This window comes from Elephas maximus, chromosome 13, assembly GCF_024166365.1.
Source record: "Elephas maximus indicus isolate mEleMax1 chromosome 13, mEleMax1 primary haplotype, whole genome shotgun sequence".
NCBI lineage: Eukaryota > Metazoa > Chordata > Mammalia > Proboscidea > Elephantidae > Elephas > Elephas maximus.
Window position 1 is genome coordinate 91,661,933 of NC_064831.1, and position 20,336 is coordinate 91,682,268.

A 20,336-nucleotide genomic window follows, 5' to 3' on the forward strand; every position below is an offset into this window, starting at 1 on the left:
CAGAAGCAAGCAAGCACAAATATGGGAAGACAGATTCCAGGCCATGGGAAGACTGCCAAGGAACCAAGGAACAGAAGTTGTAAAGAGACAAGGACCTTCCCCCAGAGCCTTCCCCCAGAGCCTTCCCCTAGAGCCAGTGCCCTGAATTCAGACTTCTAGTTTCTTAAACTGTGAGAAAATAAATCTCTGTTCATTAAAGCCACACGCTTGTGGTATTGTTACAGCAGCACTAGGAAACTAAGACAGCGTGGCTAATAATTTGGATCTTTTTTGAGAATGTACTTACGCGTGGACTGTGGTTAATCTTCACAATCTCTCTCTGAGGAAAGAGTAGTGTTAGAAAATTGCAGATGGTATTTTTAATTTCCTTAAGAAAGCAAGTTATTTCTCAGAGTTTTAATCTTGTGAAGTGCTTGCAGGAGGGTACGGCCGTACCTATAAGGACTATGGCACTTCTGCTAGGACTGGTGGGCTGCCTGGAGGCAGCGAGCCACGAGGGGGCTGAAATCAGAGGAGACCTCAGTTCCACTAACTGGCTGAGGTGGCTTAGGGCATCTTGAACGAAGCCATTCTTTACACCTCTGTGCTCTAGTGAGCCTTCCTTGAGGTCAGTGCCAGGCTCAGTGTTGTCGCTGTTGTTGTTAGTGGCCATGCAGTAGGCCTCCAACTTATGGCAACCCCATGCACAACAGAACAAATGCTGCCTGGTCCTGTGTCATCCCCATGATCAGTTGTGGATCTGGCTGTTGTGATCCATAGGGCTGTCATTGGCTGATTTTCAGAAGCAGATCACCAGGTCTTTTATCCTTGTCCACCTTAATCTGGAAGCTCCAGTAAAACTTATTCAGCATCATGCAAGCCTCTACTGACAGATGGGTGGTGGCTGCACATGAGGTGCACTGGCTGGGAATTGAACCTGGGTCTCCCTTACAGAAGGTGAGAATTCTACCACCGAACCACCCCTGCCCACTTAGGCTCAGTGGACCAGCCAATAAATGCCATGACGACAATGGTGGTGGAGGCACCAAGATGGACTGGGGGAGGGGGCATGTGTTCCAAGGTCATTCCCATCACACCCAAGGGCAGGACAGGCTCTGGTTTGATGGGGACCTGAAGACCACAGACTCACAGCTATTCAAATACCCTCAGCAGCATCTCACCCATTTCATTGACCAAAAGCCTGAATGTTTCTCCTTCAAAGCACAGGAAAATGTTCTAGTTGAAAACGATGTGACTGGAACCAAGGTCATGGAAGGGGCCATGGTCGCTGATCACTTAGAGCCAAAATTACATCCAGCCAGTAACACAGACTGCGCTCGCCAGATAATTTCAGGATTTTTACGAAGGCCTACGTGTTGGTGAGAGCACAGCAGAAGATGGCGGGCGGTGGCCTGGCTGGCCCTGCTCTAAAGGGTGAAGTGCTCTTATTTCAGAAGTCATTACTGGAGCAATGTGAAGCTTGTTACAGCAGCACTAAGAAACTCAGACATCCAGGATGGCCCACGCGAGCGTGTCACTGAGGAACGAACCAGGCGCTGCACTTGGCTGGCAGCAGTGTGTGAAGTGTCAGTAATTGCCTGTTTTTGCAATAACGATAAGAGCTTTGCTCACATCGCCCGAGGGGCAGGGCTCTGCTCAGCCTCACATGCCCCTTGTCATCGGTCTCTGCATCCTTCCCTGGGAGGACAGCTTGCCCAGACTTGCGGGCTCTAGTGCTCACTACCACACGTCTGTGTCTGATGGTTAAATCAGGCAGGGCCGAGGGAGTCTGGACACTGTCTGCTTTCCCTTGAAAAATCCCAGCTTTGAGCTGATTAGGACTTTGCAGAAAAACAAATCCACTAGGGCTGGAACAGCTTGTTGCCGGAATTATCCTAGAAGTTATCCAGAGTCTGTGTCTTCTGCCTTTCGTGCACTCACCCCAACACTGAGTGCCCAGGACACTCCTGGCACCAGGAAGCCAGAGAGCCCACTGGCTGCAGGGAGCGTGGAGGCTGAGAGCTGGGTCGGTGTCGGAGTACAGGGGCCGAGCACAGGGCTGGGTGCTGGGGCCGAGCCACGGTTCTGCTCGCTGGTACAACTGCAGCGAGACGAGGCCACAGGCAGGCTCTCTCTTCTGTGTCCCTACCCCACCCCTCAGAATTACGATGTGTGTGACACTTCCTGAAACAGAGCAGTAGACATGGGTTTGGGGCATCAGCTTTGGAAGGTGTGGAGACCCTGAAGCATCAGCAGCCGATACAGCTTCCAGAGACACTTTCTCCTGAAAACAAGAGGCCCCTGCAATGGCCCTGGGTGATGAAACTCTGCTCAGTCTCACCCAGGAGCCAGTCAGTGGAGGCCAAACGGCAAAAAGCTCAGATCCCAGGAAAGGCCTGACTATTGTTCTCTGACAAAGGGCTGGCTGGTACCTTGCTGGCACTCCTGACCCTGCTCCTCCTGCCGGCTAGCCCCCCATCTCCTCTAGCTCTCTGATGGGCACAGAGAGGACAGGGAACAGGGGTCTGTGGCTGGGGTGGCGGAGCCGTGGGTGCCTGCCTGCAGCATTCTCCGGAGCTAGCTGAGCCGGGCCATCAGGGAATAGGCCACACTTGACATAATCCAGGGTGGTTCACCCGGGCCTCGCCCCTGAAGGTCTGAACATTTTCAGCCTCTGACTCCCCACCGACATTCCAGGTGCCGCAGCAGTACATCGGCAGAAGGACGCACTTTCAGTCCCCTCTGCTAGGTCAGTGCAGGGCGTGCCTGCGGAGGGCTGGGTGCAGTGGGCCCCACAGCTCAGGCCGGTGGAAATGCAGGCGAAGCATGAGTTTCCTGCCTCCCTCGTCTCCCCTCCCCTTTATTTTCCTTCCTTCGTACCTCCTTCCCTTCCTTCCATCCTGCCTCCTGTCCTTCTTTCCTTCCTTCCCTCCGTTCTTTCTCCCATCCTCCCTTCCTCCTTCCCAATTCCATGCTCTCTTTCTCTCCTTTCCCTCCCTCCCTTTGCCTTTTTAAATGACATTTATCATTATTCTAACGAGTCCCGTTAGGATGGGTTTGGGAACTGTATTCTAGTGGGTGTAGTGCTCTGCCCTAACCAGGCATGTCCACCTGGCTGGGTCTTACCTGCAGAGGAAGCTGCTGAGTTCTCTGTACTAACAGAGTACTGCTAACCCAAGATCATGCTTGTACACACGCCAGCCTCAGCTTCGTAGCTTACCTGTTTTCCTTAAAACCAAATGTATAAAACTACTTTTTTTGTTTTTTTCTTTTTGAGATGACTACGTGGCCTCTACTTTGGCCACCTCAGCTCCTGGTCAGCATGGCTTGGGGCAGAGACCCTGGGTAGGCCTGACACTCCACCAGCTGTTGGGGGCAGGGTTGTGTCCTGGCACTGGCTGTAGCACCCCCAGGGCCTTCTTGTGAAAAACCCACTCCCCAAAGGGCTCTGAGGCCTTACTGCCCACCCAAACCCAGTCTGGGGGAGGCAGCCTCCTGTCCAAAGCGCCCACCGTGCCGCGGGGAAAGCACGTCACCTGGCACCTGCCGTGTACGCAGAGGTCCGTCTCGTAGGGCCCGCAGGGTGTGCCATCCAGGACCCTGTCGGCCACCAGCAGCGGGGACTCCTTCCCGAGGGGCGAGCAGTAGAGTTCACAGGGCTTATCTGGGGAGGGAAAGGTTGGGGGATGTTTATGTGGGCACGAGGATGTGGTCACACACAGTGCAGGTGCGTGTGTGAGACACGCAGGCTGACGGGAAGCAAGCTGGGCAGGGCCGGAGCTGGGCAGGGCCAGAGTGGAAGGTAACCTGGGCGCTCGCCCCTTGAACACCTGACAGGCAGCAAAGGGGAAGACACACAGATGCAGGGGAATGACAGAGCAGGGATGGGAAGCATTTGCGGGTCTTCCTTCTCCTTGTTTGCTCCCAAACTCTCTCATCCTTTGCAAAGATATAGCATTTCCCTTTCCATTAGGCTGAACAAACGTTCTGCTGTGTGCTAAGCTCTTAGTGAGTGGACTCATTTGAAGGGTGAGACTGGAAGTAGCCCGCAGTGGGGATGCGAGAGGAGGAAAAGGATGAGGAGTCAGGGCACTCCCAATGGCTTTTGCTAAAGACTTCAGTGCCCACAAGCTGCTGGGTAAGAGCTGCAGAGCTGTGAAACATGGCAAAAAAGTCCTGGAAGAATAAGAACAGGATAATAGTACAGAAAGGGAGAACAGGGGACCCCAGAACAAAGAACTGCAACCCTGGCAGGGTGGAAACCTGGTTTCTGCTGCTTTGAACCACTTGAGTGCCCAGGACATGCCCTGCTCTTGTGCCTTCGCCCAGGATGCTCCCTTTGCCTGGAAGCCCTGCCTGCACTTGGCCTCCTGGAAAACACCTACCACCCTGGAAGCTTCCACTCCAGCACTCTCCTTCATGCAGTCTCTGACCAGGATGGGGCAGACATCTCTTTCTGTCCTTTGTGTACCCTCCATCAAAGCCCCCTGCCATTATCCTGTGGGCCTATAATAGTTTGAGCAACTCTCAAATACACCATCATCTCTTATAAGGAGGGTCCCACTGCTAAAGGAGTTTGAAAGGGAAGGATCTTTGTCGTTAGTTGCCGTCAAGTCAGCTCCGACTCACGGTGGTCCCCAGGTACAAGAACAAAACAGCTGGCCATGCACCATCTTCCCAATTACTAGTACACTCAAGTCCACTGTTGCAGCCACTGTGTCTTTTGAGTGCCTTCCAATCTAGGGGGATCACCTTCCAGCACAATATCGGACAATATTCTGATTGATCCATTGGGTTTCATTGACTGGTTTTTAGAAGCAGATCACCAGGCCTTTTCCCCTGGTCTGAGTCCGGAAGCTCTGCTGAAACCTGCCCACCATGGATGACCCTGCTGGTATTTGAAATACTGGTGGCATAGCCTCCAGTATCACAGCAACATGTAAGCCACCACAGTACAACAAACTGACAGGTTTCATTCTGACAGATGAATCTTAATTGCCTTTCAGCTGCAAAGCTGACTGGGTGGCAAGTGCTGCCAGAGCAGGGACCACGCTTTCATCCATGTCCCCAGGTTGGCCTTGGGTTCTGGCCCACAAGAAGGACTTGCCAAATAGCTTTGAACAAATGAATGGATTTTGTCCTCTATGGAATTATAAAACAGGAATATATATCATCTTCTATCCCTTTCTCTTGGGTCACCCAGTCCTAACGTCATTTTTGTGATTACTTTACAAAGGGAACCTCCTTAGAGAGAAGCAATTTTGTGCCACTTCTGCCAGTCCTGTGTCCCCACCATGAGTCCTCACCAGTGTGGGTCCTCTGGAGGTCTTGGGGTGAGCAAGGCAGGAATAGAGAGCCTTCTGAAGCTGAAGTGACCTCTGAGAACCTCAGCATCCCTGCTGGAGCATTCTCGTTGGGACAGATGCTCCGTCTTGCCCAGCCCGCTGGGGCTTTCATGATTGGATGACGTTCGTGGAACCACCCCTGGATTCCCCCGGTGCCTTTCCTACAGTGTCTGCTGGCTCACAGGCGGTGGGAAACCCTGTCCCAGGAAGTATTAGAAGAAAGCCTCAGGGGGTGTGGTGAAAATTTCCAACTTGGTTTGTCCAGATAGTTGTGGGAGGAAAAAGTCTGTTCGTAAGAGTACAGTGGAGGTCATTAGCTTCCCAGATCAGCAAGCTGAAGATGGGAATTCCTCCCATGAAGATGGACTGCTCCCCTCCCACATCCAGGGTACACTGCAGGGTTCTGCTGGGGAGAGGTGAGCAGCGAACAGTCTTTAGGGTCCCAGAGGTGTCATGGATAGGATGCGGAAAGCCAGGACAGGGCAGGATGTGAATGGTCTAAGAGGCAGGTCTGACTTGAGCTGTCCAGGGAATGCTCTGGAAGGAGTGATCCTTTCTGTGCAGGCAGGCTGGGGTGGTTGGTTGTCTGAGTTATCTAGTGCTGCTGTAAGAGAATTACGGGAAGTGGATGGCTTTAACAAAGAGAAATTTATCCTCTCACAGTATAGGAGGCTAGAAGTCTGAATTCAGAGTGCCAACTCCAGGGGAAGCCTTTCTCTCTCTGTTGGTTCTGGGTGACAGTCCTTGTCATCTATCTTTCCATCTACGAACTTCTTAGTGCAGGGACCACGGGTCCAAAGGACACACTCCCTTCCTGGTTCTTCGTTTTTGCCTGTCTCTCTGCTCGCTTCTCTCTTTTATATCTCAAAAGAAATTGACTCAAAATACAACCTAATCCTGTAGATTTGAGTTCTGCCTCATTAACATAACTGCCTCTCATCCTACCTCATTAACATTATAGAATAGGATTTTCAACATATAGGAAAATCCCATCAGATAACAAAATGGTGGGCCATTACACAATACTGGGAATCCTGGCCTTGCCAGGCTGACACGCATTTTTGGAGAACACACTTCAGTCCATAACGCTGGTCCTCAATCTCAGTGGGCCAACCCAAGCCGGTGGCCGATGGGAGGGGAGCTCTGGGAGACCCACAGGCGACTGAGAGCAGGTTCCAGGGAGGCTCATCTGACCAGATTTTTGAGGTGCTCTTTGGGACCCTGAGGTTCTTAGTGAGAATTTATGGGGGGGGGACCTGGAGGAAATGCAGCGCCCCACCCCAAGCCCAAATTGCCTCTAATGTTTCCCTGTAAGAAAGGACCCCTCAGCTAAAACAGTTAGAAAACTGTGGATTTCAATGGCTTTTAGACTGAAATGTTGACTCAATACTGGGAGTAATTGAGCTCTGCGGTGATTTGTTTAATATCAGTAATGACGATGATGATAAGTGCTATGAATTGAATTGTGCCCCTCAGAAGATACACTGAAGTTCTACCCCCTGTACCGGAGCCCTGGTGGCACAGTGGTTAAGAGTTTGGCTGCTAACCAGAAGGTCGGCAGTTTGAACCTATCAGTTGCTCTTTCAAAATCCCATGTAGCGGTCCTACTCTGTGCTATAGAGTCACTATTAGTTGGAACCGACTGGACGGCAACAAGTTTTTTTTTTTTAACCCCCCCCCCCATGCCTGTTGTTTGGAAATAGGATCTGTGAAGATGTTATCAGTTAACAGGAGGTTATACCGGGGTAGGGTGGGCTCTAACCCCATCTGAGTGGTATCCTTATAAAAAGAAGAGAAGAAACACAGACAGAGACAGAGGGGAGACGGTCATATGGCAGTGAAGTTACACCGCAGCTGCAAGCCAAGTAATGTCTGGAGTTACCAGAAGCTGGAAGAGACAAGAGAGGATCTTTCCCCAGAGCCTTTGGAGAGCATGTCCCTGCTGACACCCTGAATTTGGACTTTTTGCCTCCAGAACCAGGAGACAATAAATTTTTGTTCTTATAAGCCGCCCACCTTGTGGTATTTTGTTACAGCAGCCTTGGGACACTGATACAGTGGTCATGATGATAAAATTATAAAAAACAAACAAACAAAACCCACTGCCACTGAGTTGATTATTTATTATCGCCAGGCACCAGGCAACAAGCTAAGTCCTGCGCAGGCATTTCAGGTAGGTGATGTCATTGTTCCCAGTGAACACATGGGGCTCACAGAATGTGAGTTACTGACCAAGGACCCTCCGTGGGCAGCGCCAGACCCACTCCCTTCTCTGCCATCTGGTCCTCTCTGACCTAAGGATAGGTTGCATCTGCTTATGGTTAGTGAATCACAAAGAAATCACTCTGCCATCACTGTCTCCTCTCCGAATGGAGAACTCCGGAGCCAGAAATACACATGTGGCAGAATGGTGTCACTGAGACGCTCTCATGGAAATTCTGGTTTCAGAGTATATACTCTGATTTGGGCAGAGATGAAAATGGGATTAGGAGACAAAAGTAGAGGTTGCTTTGAGGTAAGTTAGAAAAATCAGATAAGGGAGGGATGGCGGTTGTTCATCTGGGCTCTTAGTGTAAGCATTAGACAAGTGGGGGCCTTGGGGCTCCCCAAAGCAGGGGGGCCCAATCTCATGTGCGAGGGATTTTGGCCATGGCCTCAGGACGTGAAGGCATACCGGACACCACCCAAACTGACTCTCCCACCTGCAGACAATCCCCTCCACGGCTCAGGTGAACCAGAAACATAGCTAGAATGGGAAAAATTACGGGTTGAAGCCCCGCAAGACATTTAATCTCCCTCTTATAGAACAAGGGCAGTATACTCATTAGCAACCAAAATCTCTTGCACCTTTGGATTCTGAGCACAGTCTGAAGCAGTGCTGCCCTGCTCAAAGATGGTGGGGCCCCACTCAAAGATGGTGGCTGACAGCTCTGCTTTTAATGTGTGGCACTCTCCTACAGTGCTGCCAATAATCCAATCTCATGCATTAGGCTCCTGAAAGGGCTCACTTATGCCTCTTCTGCGTCTCCCATTCCAGGGCTTCTACCCATAATTTTTCCTGTTGTGGGAACCATGCCTAATCTGCCAAATTGTAAAACTTCAGGTCTGTTCCTGGATCACTTCATCAACCATGACAGAACCAGTTCAAATCAGTTCAAAGCCCTGTCCAAAACTGAGTCCAGTGTTGGGGCCTCCTTCTTCCACTCTGCCAGAACTCCCTCCATTTGCCCATCTCGTTTTTTGAGGGCTCTCCTCAGAATTCAGGGCACCCCAAACTTCTAGCAAGGTATAGCATTATCTCCCAAAGGGGCTGAAAACAGCTTTTCTCAAACTCGAGCCAGAAGAGGAGACTTAGAGCCCCTCATAATTCTTTGAATTTTTCTCCCTCTCCATATTGCCTTGGGTGAGAAATTAATAGATAGGATAAAGGACCTGATAAATAACACAAAGTTCTGGGATTCAACTCGGGGTACAGTGTCCATACCTTTACATCATTAGCATTATGTTATTGTTGTTGTTGGGTCAGATCCGACTCATGGAGGCCTTATGTATAACAGATCGAAACATTGCCTGGTCCTGCGCCATCTTCATGACCATTGATCTGTTTGAGTCCATTGTTGTGGCTATTGAGTCAACCCATCTCACTGAGGGTTTCCCTCATTTTCACTGACCCTCTGCTTTACCAGACATGATGACCTTTTCTAGGGACAGATTGTTCCTGATGACATGCCCACACTAAGCAAGATGAAGTCTTGCCATCCTCGTTTCTAAGGAGGATTTCAGTTTTACTTCTTTTAAGACTGATTTGTTTGTTCTTCTAGCAGGCACGGAACATAACACTGCCCAGTCCTGTGCCATCCCCATGACTGCCTGCGGATCAGACTGTTGTGATTCACAGGGTTGTTCGCTGGCTGATTTTTGGAAGTAGACTGCCATCCTTTCTTCATAGTTTGTCTTGGTCCCGAAGCTCCACAGAAACCGGTCCAGCTTGATAGCAACACGCAAGCCTCCGCTGACAGATGTTTCTAACACCCAAATGCCCCGAATTCTGAAAAATACTTGGTCCCAAAGTGTCTGATGGAAACTGTGGACTTTGTAAGAGGTGACCACTGTGGTATATTCAATATTCTTCACCAATGGCACAATTCAAATATATGAATTCTTCTGTCTTCCTTTTTCATTTTCCAGCTTTGGCATGTCTATGAGGCATTTGAAAAATCATAGCTTACGTCAGGCTCACCTTAATCATCACAGTGACATCTTTGCTTTTCAGAACTTTGAAGCGGTCTTTTGTAGCAGAGTTGCCCAAAGTAATACGTCATTTGATGTTTTGACTCCTGCTTGCACAGATGTTGATTGTGATTCAAGTAAATGAAATCCTTAACAATTCCAGTATTGTCTCCATTCATCATGATGTTGCATAGGAGGTCACATCTTCTTAAATATTATACAGCACCATACAACACCATATTCCAAAGAAAAGAAGCTTAGAGCTTCACTCTTGCCTCGCTGGTATATATTGAGATGAAATTCTGATTGGGGCTAGACAATCTGTGGTGGGTCCTGGAGTCTTATTGGCCGGCCTGTTGTCAGGACTTATGCTTGGGTGGTGGAGCCACAGACAGGGCCACGAGACACGCTCAGAGGCCCGTGAGCCACATGATCACATGAGCCCAGAGAATTCCTCCTGGCGCTCTGCCATGAAGAGGATACTTCTGGCTGCCCTCTCTGCTGGCAAGTACAAGGTCTTATAAGGTGGAGACATCATTTAAGTTTGAGGCCATCACAAGGACTCATCCAAGTCCCTCTCAGCCCTCTGTGGGTATATGTGCCAAAGAGGTGGCTCAACCCCTTAATCCTAGAGCTACCTGCCATGGCCTTGGAGCCAGACCTGGCAATAGAGGTGCCAGGCTCAGCTGACTGGACCAGCAGGGGCCACCTGACTGTAGCTGGACCAATCAGAGTCTCTCTCGGGAACTCAGTACTGAAATCCAGATATGGATAGGTCGTGTCTGCTTATGGTTGGCAGATCACAAGTCTACGTTCCCCTAGCCACAATTCAGAAATCCAGAAAGCTCTGAGAATGTTTTCCTACATCTGTGGCAAACATATCTAGCAGCACAACCAGCTTTGACCAAGATGTGGCTCTTGGTAGTCTTTAGTGTCCCACCTTGTGGGACTAGTCGTAGGTGACCTGGCAGAGACACTGGTGCATCTGATGCGGAGTGCTGCCCTGGGCCCCACTGGGGGTGTTACGTGGTAGATAACAGATGCACTATTATTACCTTTCTAACACCTGTTGTTGCTGTTAGCTGATGTTGAGTGGGTCCTCAACTCAGTGACCACACACACAACAGAACATAACACTGCCCAGTCCTGTGCCATCCCCATGACTGCCTGCGGATCAGACTGTTGTGATCCACAGGGTTGTTCACTAGATGATTTTTGGAAGTAGATTGCCATCCTTTCTTCATAGTCTATCTTAGTCTGGAAGCTCCACAGAAGCCGTCCAGGTTTATAGCAACATGCAAGCCTCTCATGACAGATGTTTCTAACACCTAAACGCCCCGAGTTCTGAAAAATACTTGGTCCCAAAGGGTCTGATGAGAGACGGTGGACTTCGTAAGAGGTGCTGAGGTATTGCTGTACTGGCCCGTATATGGACAAGTTGTGAGAAAGCTAGTTTTCAGAGGGGGCAGGAGCAAGAGACTCAGGAACATGTACTGTGTGGAGGTGGAAGAAGGTCCTGACGGTTTCCGAGGTCAAGGATCCAGACCCTCGCGTGGCCACCTTCATCCTAGCCCTTGGGTCCCATGGGACACCGTGAATCTTTTTAACAAATTCTGTCTGCTTCATGAAGCAACTCCACCAGCTTGGCTGACTTGGAAACAGAGAGTTCTGACCATCACATCCTCCTTCCCTGGTGGCTCAGACCTAGCCCCCCACCTCCCCGCGGGACCCCTCTCTTCCCACCTTGCTGAGGGACGCATTGCCATGTCCAGTTCTGGTCTCCACCAAGCTCTCTGACACTTCCAGAGGCACGTGGCCTCCTGGCCTGGGCAGGGAGGCCTGAACTCTTGAAGGTTTCTGTTTAAATGAGATGCCATGGAGAAAGGAGAAATGGGGTGGGTTTGGCAGCTAGCCACCGAAATGGGTTTCTGTCCAAAGGCTGTTCCACTTAGAAATATTTTGTAAGGAGAGTCTTTGTCTTCTTTTTGGAGGTGGTATGGATTTGTGGTCCTGAGTCCTCCCTTGGAAAAATCTACCTCTGCAAGAAATTTTTTTTTTTTAATAAGAGAAAAAAGAAAAAATATAGCTCCCCCCCCCCCTTTTTTTCACTGTGCGTCACTAGCCAAAGAATTCCGCAGTGATAGCAATGCTATGAATAGGGCAGTCATAATGGGTTTCAGAAGAGCCCAGAGCCCAACCACAGGAATCGTTCCTATCAGGGCTGAGCTATAATTGTGCCTTTATAAACAAGGTTTTCAGAGGAACAGTTACAATCTGTATTCCCCACCTCCCCCTGCCTTCTGAATCGGCCATTTATTATTGTTTTTACCCTTGTGAAACGAACCTTTAAAAATTGCTGGCTTCTGTGTATATCTGAGAGAGAAATGCAACCAAATATACAAGAACTCATGACAATGCCAACCAAGAGGAGGACTGTGTTAAGCCAACCTTGCAAAGCCCTGAACTTGGGGTCTTTCCTTCAAAGGCAAAATATGTGCTGCCCTCTTGCTGTCTTTCTAACTAAGGTTGCCCTTTTCAGATCAAAGGCACTGGCACTCTGGCTGTAATTATTTATCACTTGGGCAGAGAGAAACAAAAGGCAAGTGGGTAAAAAGACACTGTGAACCCAACAAGCTCCCCAAATAGCTCCATGGCAGGGCTTCCTGGATGGAGGGTCTGGGCAGACACAATTTCAGTCACTGTGATGATAAGGGAACCAAGGAGCTCGGCGATCCAAAAGCGGTTGGAAAGTAAAATAGAACTTTAATCTGGGCTTGGAGAAACCAGTGGAAAAACAGACATTTAAATGGGATTTCTGCATTGAATCAATGAGGCAGGAGAATTTAGAACTGAAGCAAATGACCAAGGAAAGAATAACAACAAATTCGTGCACGTAGTTGAGTGGAAACGAAAACGGGGTGAGTCTGTCTGAGGCCTGACCTCTTCTTGCTCCTGTGAAATGGAAGAAGATGGAACAGAGGATCTAGAAACAGCTTTATCTGGCATTCCAGGGACTGTCGGAGGTTCAGAACGCCTCTTCTATTCAGAACCCGCTGCCATGCTGGGAAAACAGCAATGCTGGCTGGGGCTGTCCCTTCCTGATTAGGGCTGGATGTGCTGAGACGCCTGCAAGCCTCCCGTCCCCCTGCATTAGAACAGTGGCCAGGCAGAGAGAGCAGCGATGTGCCTTCAGCTGCTCACGTCCCTCCTGGGAGGCTGACCTCTCCCTGTCTGCAGGACGAGCCCCGGGTGTGAGGGCTGCCTCTCTCTCGATGTTGGCTAGTTAAGCAACAGTGCAGCTACCATCACACAGCTGCCAAAGGTGTTTTTCTTCCTTTCCTTTTTTAAGGAAAAGGTCTGGGGAGCGTCCCAGTGCTCTAAAATGAGTCCCCAGTGATGTGGGTGGGTATCATCTGCTACTGTCTAGAACATCCTCCACCTACCTGTCGGTTTGTAGGACTGTGGTGGCTTCTGTGTTGTGATGCTAGAGGCTATGCCACCACTGGTAGCTCAAATACCAGCAAGGTCACCCACGGTGGGCAAGATTCAGTGGCGCTTTGAGATGAAGACAGACTAGGAAGAAAGGCCTGGTGATCTGCTTCTGAAAATTAGTCAGTGAAAACCTTATGGATCCCAACAGAACACTGTCTGACTCGCTTGGTTTAGACGTCATCAGGAGGGATCAAGCACTGGAGGAGGACGTTATGTTTGGTGAAGCAGAGGGCCAGCGAAGGCGAGGAAGACCCTCAGTGAGATGGATTGGGACAACATCCACAACGATGGACTTGAACATGCTCATGACTGTGAGGATGACACAGGATCAGGCAACGTTTCATCGTGTTTTATAAGCTTGCCATGGGTCAGGGTAGACTTGATGGCAACTATCTGTCTAGCTATCTTTCTAGCTACCTACCTACCTATCAATCTACTTACCTATGTATCAGTCTACATACAGTGTAATTTTATAAGTCAGGTCAAGGCGTTGGTTTAAAGCTGTGGGTCTGAGGCCATTGTTCCCCGTGACGCCTGCCCCTACCCTTATCCCGTTGTGCACAAGTGTGCTGTGAGAGCATACGGCAGAATGCAGATCCCAGTGGTTCTCCTCTGAGCTACCAAAATAAAAACTGACCACAGGGAAGAAACAGAAGATCTGGTATGAGAGTGTCATTCTCCTGAAAAACACTTTACAAAAAAAAGAGGCAGTCTAAAATCAGACCCGTCACTTCCATCCTTATTAAAACTCCCTCACCCTGCATAAAGTCAAGCTTCCTGTCCTACTTGAGTACTAAAGGTCAGATAATAGCTGTTTATTTTCTGTGAGTCCACTTAGCCCTCCAAGGACCTGGGTCCACTCCCTCCTCTGGCCCTTGCCAGCTGCCTGAGCATGGACATGTCCTGTGACCTCTCCGAGCGAGGCTCAGAGCGCACAGTTGTTTTGTATCTTAGCTGAGATAATGTATATTGCACTAACCAACCACAGTGCCCGGTCCATGGTTTGCTCCATAAACAGAAACAAGCTCCTGCTTATCCCCTTTACAGCACAAACTCTCATTTCCTGGAGATGAACAGAACTAGAGATGTAAAAAACCCTGAATTAGGTCTTGGGGAGTCCTTATCTCCCATATGCAAACATCACAAACCCTACATGTACATCACAGGCCATCCAGCATGTGTCAGCATCGGAAAGGTCTGCAGCTGCTCAGTGGGGCAGTCTTTTGATTAGGGAGGAAGCTCGTGGAAAGAAAATGTGACCTACACTTATCATCTTTCCCAAATAATAAACTGGTCCCAACATTTCCTCAAACACCTCAATCAAGGAACAAGAGCAAATCCAAAACGAGCTGAGAAAAAAACGCAAGAAAGCATCAATACTGGAAAGCGAAACAACAGATACACACCCAAGTGTTCTGCTTCTGCAGCGCCTAATGCTTGGCAAGGTTTGTCCTGGGCCCGCAGCGCATGATGCCCGGGAGCAGGCTGCCAGCATACCCATCTCTCTGAGAAAGGGGGGCAGGGGGAGCACAGGACGAATCCCATCTGCTCCCTGCCTCCACGGCTGCTTTGGGGAAACCTCAGAGAGCTGGGTCATCCAAGTTCAAGCCCACTGTCAGTCCATGGCTGACTTGGGCAGGAGGCCTGGAGCACCCTGTTCCTTTTGGGTGAATGGGGGAGGTACCCTTTGAGTTTTCCTGGAGGGTGTTAAGTTCCTGGGGGAGAAGGGAGGGAGGACATATGTCTTTACCATCAACCACCACTGCGGTCAGCAGGCCCTTCCGCTTGCTGCTCAGCCGGTCATGGGTCTGGCACTGCTGGTCCCGGAAGCTGGGCAGGCCCTTGGGGCAGGGCAGGTTTTCGCAGGCTGTGTGCTCCACACTGGCTCCCGGGCAGTGCGTGCCTCCAGGCCCAGGACTAGAAGGAAGAGAAGGGTAGGCATTAGCCAGACCAAAACCAAAAACCAAACCCGTTGCTGCCAAGTCGATTCCGACTCATAGCGACGCTATAGGACAGAGTAGAACTGTCCCATACGGTTTCGAAGGAGTGACTGGTGGATTTGAACTGCCGACCTTTTGGTTAGCAGCCGTAGCTCTTAACCACTATGCCACTAGAGTTTCCATATTAGCCAGACAGTGATGTGGAAATAGTAGGGTGCTCTGTTTTTTCTTCTCTGGTCAGGAAGGGAGGGGTTGGGGTAAGGCTTCTGAAGCAATCCCCTCTGCTTGAGACAGACAATATCTCAGACATCCCAGACCCACGCTGACAGTACATCTAAGTGAGCTGTCAGAAGGACCAATCTAAGAACTGTAAAAAATCAAGGTCTGGAAACAGGATACAAGTGTCAGTTCAGCAGGGTCCACAACTGTGCTTTTTATCTGAGCTTAAAACTTGGCCATCTGTAACACTAAACATCCCAAGGGGGATTTCTGGTGCTTTTTTGCATGGGGGAGGGGTTTTTTATGAAATGAAGACATTTAAATGACTCTTAAGTATACTCCCCACCACCCATCTGTCAGTTTGTCGTACTTTGAGGGCTTGCAGGTTGCTATGATGCTGGAAGCTATGCCACTGATATTTCAAATACCAGGAGGGTCACCCATGGGGGGAAGGTTTCGGCAGAGCGTCAAGGCTAAGGGAGACTAGGAAGAAAGGCCTGGTGATCTGCTTCCAAAATTAGCCAATGTAAACTCTAATGATCACATTAGATTGTCTGATATAGTGCTGGAAGGTGAGCTCCCTAGGTTGGAATGCACTCAAAATACACAGTGGCCGCAACAACGGACTGCAGCACACCAACGATCATGAAGATGGCACAGCACCAGGCAATGTTCCATTTGTGTTATAAGGGGTCTCCATGAGTTAGAGCCAGCTCGATGGGAACTAACAATAACATAATCCAGAGGTCACTAAATTTCAGAATGAGTAAATAAATAGCTCTCATTTACTTTATAATGAAAAGACTCAGAATTATTAACTCCTTTATTCATGGTCTTTGGAGTTGTTTGAATAATTTTTAAGAGTCAAAACAAAGTTAAGATAATGTTACAGATTTGTTAGTCGATTATACGATTTGCAAACTGGACAACACACAGTATGAGACTGGGTACTGCACCTATGATGAGGCAGTATGGAGTTTTTACAGTCCAAGGAACAGATAAAGCCAGGGGAGTCCAAGCGGTTTTGATGAGTCTTTCAGTTATTCATCAAAATGTCTCTTGAAATCCTTTCTTCCTCAGAATTGTGCTTGGCTAAGATGACAAATGACACAGTTCTAAGGGGTCAATGCCTGCAGACCAGGTTTCTAAATAACTAGATGCCAGCTTGTCTGGAATGTAGGGCTGTTAGTTACACACAAACTTAAAGAAACAAGCTAGTTATTATCTCTAAACTTTAGGTTACTGCCTTAAACATTTGCCCTTTGAGACCAGGTGGCAGCCATGTTCTTCCGGGCTTGGCGTAAATGCCTGTACCTTGTTTTGAGCTTGCGTGGCCACAGGGTAGAGACCAGTTAGATTTGAAGCTCTGCCCTTTTCCCTGGGCTAGCGTGAGGCCACATGGAGTCAATGGTGTGGTCTGTGTCTAAATACTCTGGGCATAGACTGCGTTTCTAAGTAGTTCTGGAGACCCATGAAGTTTGTGTTCACTGGCAGGGTCCACAGTGGTAGGGGGCACTGAGGGGGACAGCAGGACCATGGTTCGGGCTGGTCCAAGTCGAGGCTCTGCCAGCTCTTCCAAAAGGCCCCTGCAAGTCCTTACAGGACTCTTACCTCTGCCAGCACTATGATCTCTGTCAGCTCCATGATGCCAAGACCATGATAACGAAGGAAGCGGGGTTGGTTTGTTTTCCATGCACTTTTTTATTGAGGTAAAGCATGTAGGAGGAAAGGGCAAAAATCACAGCTGTTTTGCCCGGTGAGTTTTCACAAATTGAACCCATCTGTTGGCAGGACTTCCTGGGAGGTGCAAACAGTTAACATGGTCGGCTGCTAACTGGAAGTTGCAGGCTGGAACCTACCCAGAGGCACCTTGGAAGACAGGCCTGGTGATCGACTTCTGAAAAATCAGCCATCGCGAACCTTATGGAGCACAGTTCTACTCTGACACGCATGAGGGCGTCATGATCGGAGGCGACTCGACGGCAACTGGTTTGGTTTATTTGGTTGGCAGGATAATATTTTTGACACACTAACCAATTTCATTTTCAGTACTTCTCTTCCCTTTGGCCATTTTTTGTGTTCAGGCAATGCAGTCATCTGTGATCAGTGCCTTTGGGGAGGGATATGGCAGCAGAAGGTGGGAGACCAGGGGTCAAGAACCATCTTCTGTAAGGGGCCAGGTAGTGACTATTTCAGGCTCTGCAGGCCTTGCAGTCTCTGTTACAACTACTCAGCTCTGCTGTTGTAGCACTAAAGCAGCCAGAGACAACATGTAAAGCATGGCTCTGTTCGAATAAAACTTTATTTACAATACCAGGCATTGAGCCAGATTTGGCCTGCAGGTTGTAGTTTGCCAATCCTGGTCTACACAGCTGCTTTGAAAAAAACATAGTAGGAGGAAAGGATCCCTTCCGACTTCTATGCCTACCTCTCACACATCAGCAAACTATTCCCTTACCTTGGTGTAGGGGGCCTCAGGAGACTTGGTGCTGGCTGCCCAAGAGAGAGGGATTCTGAGTTCTGATTCCAAATTAAATCCAGAGGAAATGCAAAATCTCTAGGTGGTTTATGGGCTCTCAGAGCAAACAGAGGGGCCTCATGTTCTGTTTGCTGCGTAGAGCCCCAGCGGGCAGTGAGCCGCAGAGAAATGATTGCCTGGTGTGTTTAGGCAGATGGCGCCACACAGCCTCACCAGGGCCCTGGGCCCAGGACAGAATGACTTGCCTGACACAAAATACTTGTTGAATGGGTAAAGGAATGGGTTCCTGTGTCACTCAGCACAGCGTGGAAGGAGCAGAGAGCAGCTGGCCCTGGAAAGGCCACGTGGACCAGCAAAAAGGTCTCTCTATGGCAACAGGAGCATGCTCCTGACTGGGGACCAGAAGGAGCTGGTGACAAAGCAGATCCTGTGTGGCCAGATGTCCCAAGGACCACGTGTGTCCCCCTAGAACTTAGATGTAAACTCAAGGAAGGTGGGGTGAAAACTCCTGAACCAACTGAAAATCCAACACCTACTGGAAGGGATTTCAAAAATGCAAATTAGGTTGCTTTCCAGAAGATACAGGAAGCTACATTTACCTACACGCCTTAGAGCGTGGACTGAGATTTGTTTCTGGCGTATAATCAATTTCCAGAGCTATCATCAAGCTTCGCTGTTAACTTCAGATTCGTCCACCTTCATCAGTTGGTTTCCCCAGATTTACATCTGGCTGACCCATGTACACTACCTTGCACGCCTGACAGCAGGCAGCCGGAGAAGAGGCTAAACGTGACAAGAAAGAACTTCTGGGATGAGCAGAAAGCAGGCCTGGAAGGGGCTGTCCACAGGATATCAGAGGCACCCTCAACATGCTGCCCTCCCCAGCTCTGCTTATCCTCCTTCTTTTCTCTTAGACAAGTCCCCTTGCAGCCCCCATCAAGCTCACGGCCCTATTTTCCCCATTCCACACCCCGAGCTCTCTGCCACCCTTGAGGCCACTTCCTCCCTGCAGCCTATTTTACTTTCCTTCCTGGCACCTCTCCTGACTTCCTGTGGGTCTCTGCTATGCTGCTCACCGTCAACTTTGAGTAATACTGAGCTGGGTTCTCATCTCCTTCTGCTCCTCTACAGCCTTAGCAGAGAACCCTGCACAAGATGGTCTTTAAAAAACTGCAGTCAAACAGAATTGCACTATATATTCAGGGCTTATCTTAAAATGACACAAAGAGTTGATGTTTTCAGTTTTCCCTTGAATCACTGTTTTGAACAGCATGGGAAAAGGGGAGAAGCAATTTACTAGCAACGTGATTAACCATCCCAATCACACCAGAGTCTGTATGTGGGTGGGGTCCCTGGGTGGTACAAACGGTTAACACACTCAGCGGCTAATCAAAAGGCTGGAGGTTCACGTGTATGCAGAAGGGCCCCAGAAGAAAAGCCTGGCGATCTACTTCCAAAAAATCAGCAATTGAAAACCCTATGGATTACAGTTCTACTCTGACACACTCGGGGTTGCCATGCGTCAGAGTCGACTCAGTGGAACTGGTATATGTGGGCAGGCCCCTGTAGTCAGGCCAGAAGATGCTCTGAGCTTTTCCCTCTTCGTGGCTGCTCCGTAATAGAGATCTCCCAGAGTCCCTGTGAGACTTCAACATCAGCTAGGGTCTCCTGGGCATACACTGGTCCCAAGACAACAGAAAGCGGCCCTCAATACACGGGTGTAGAGGAGACAGGAGGAGAATCTTTGGGAGGCAGGCGGTTGATAGGGAGCTCCAGAAATGTCTTCCTGATACAAGTTGTGTGGGGGAACGTGGAGGAAGGGACCTCCTTCTGGGCCAAGTGGGTGACGCTTGAGCAGCATGGACGCAGGGCCTTCAGGAGGTGCAAGTGAGGCAGGAGGGACCAAATCCACACAGCGGGTGAGAGATACCCTCAGGCCTGAGGCACACAGAGCTGAGGCTCACATTCACCCTACTTGTCCTTCTGAGTTATGCAGAGAGGATAAAGAAAACGACATCCCAGAAGAATAAAAACAAAGAAACATGGCTAAAGTGAAGGATGATTAAATCACAGAACGACAATCAAAACAACTATTAAAATAATGGAATTAATGGTAGGCCAGAGTTGTCGGTTTCTGAGGGGAAAGACAGGCCTGTGTCCTTCCTCGGCCTCTCCCGTGAGGGTGGGAAAGCACCAGCCTGAAGGGCACCACTGCGCAGGGTCAAGGAGAGGGAAGGCATCAGCACGTTGAACCTTACCTTGACATGAGGGACCATCACCTGGGGACGTGGCGACAAGCTGCAAGGGAGAGGCACTTTCAAATAACCAACCAAAGGTAAACAGCTAACACTATATGACTCTTTAAAACCACGACCTTATCAAGCTGGTACAAAGAATCACCAGGGAGCCCTGACTGCAGCCTTGGATGGGAAACTGAAGCTCCAATAGGTTAAATAAATGCTCAGGGGGCAAGTAAGGGGTGGAGATAAGATGAAACGTGATGCCTGAGAGCCCCTGGATCTGGCAGAAGCAGGCCTGGAAGAGGCTGCCCACTGGGTATTGCAGCCCTGGAAGGGCTGACTGATCAGCTGATACAGTCACCTGAGTGCTATTCATTTTGCTGATACATTCTCCAATATCAATCGCCAACTT

General features: G+C 49.5%; 1 protein-coding gene across 1 annotated transcript in view; it reads right to left on the reverse strand.

Annotated features, from left to right (window-relative positions):
• The window catches only part of ADAMTS17 (ADAM metallopeptidase with thrombospondin type 1 motif 17), a 473,699-nt gene that overhangs the window by 157,543 nt on the left and 295,820 nt on the right, over nt 1–20,336 (reverse strand). Inside the window, exons 13-14 of the mRNA XM_049905242.1 lie at nt 14,797–14,963; nt 3,516–3,643 (exon numbers count right to left, since the gene is read on the reverse strand). Coding sequence (XP_049761199.1) covers nt 3,516–3,643; nt 14,797–14,963 — 295 coding nt within the window. The remainder of the gene's footprint in view (nt 1–3,515; nt 3,644–14,796; nt 14,964–20,336) is intronic.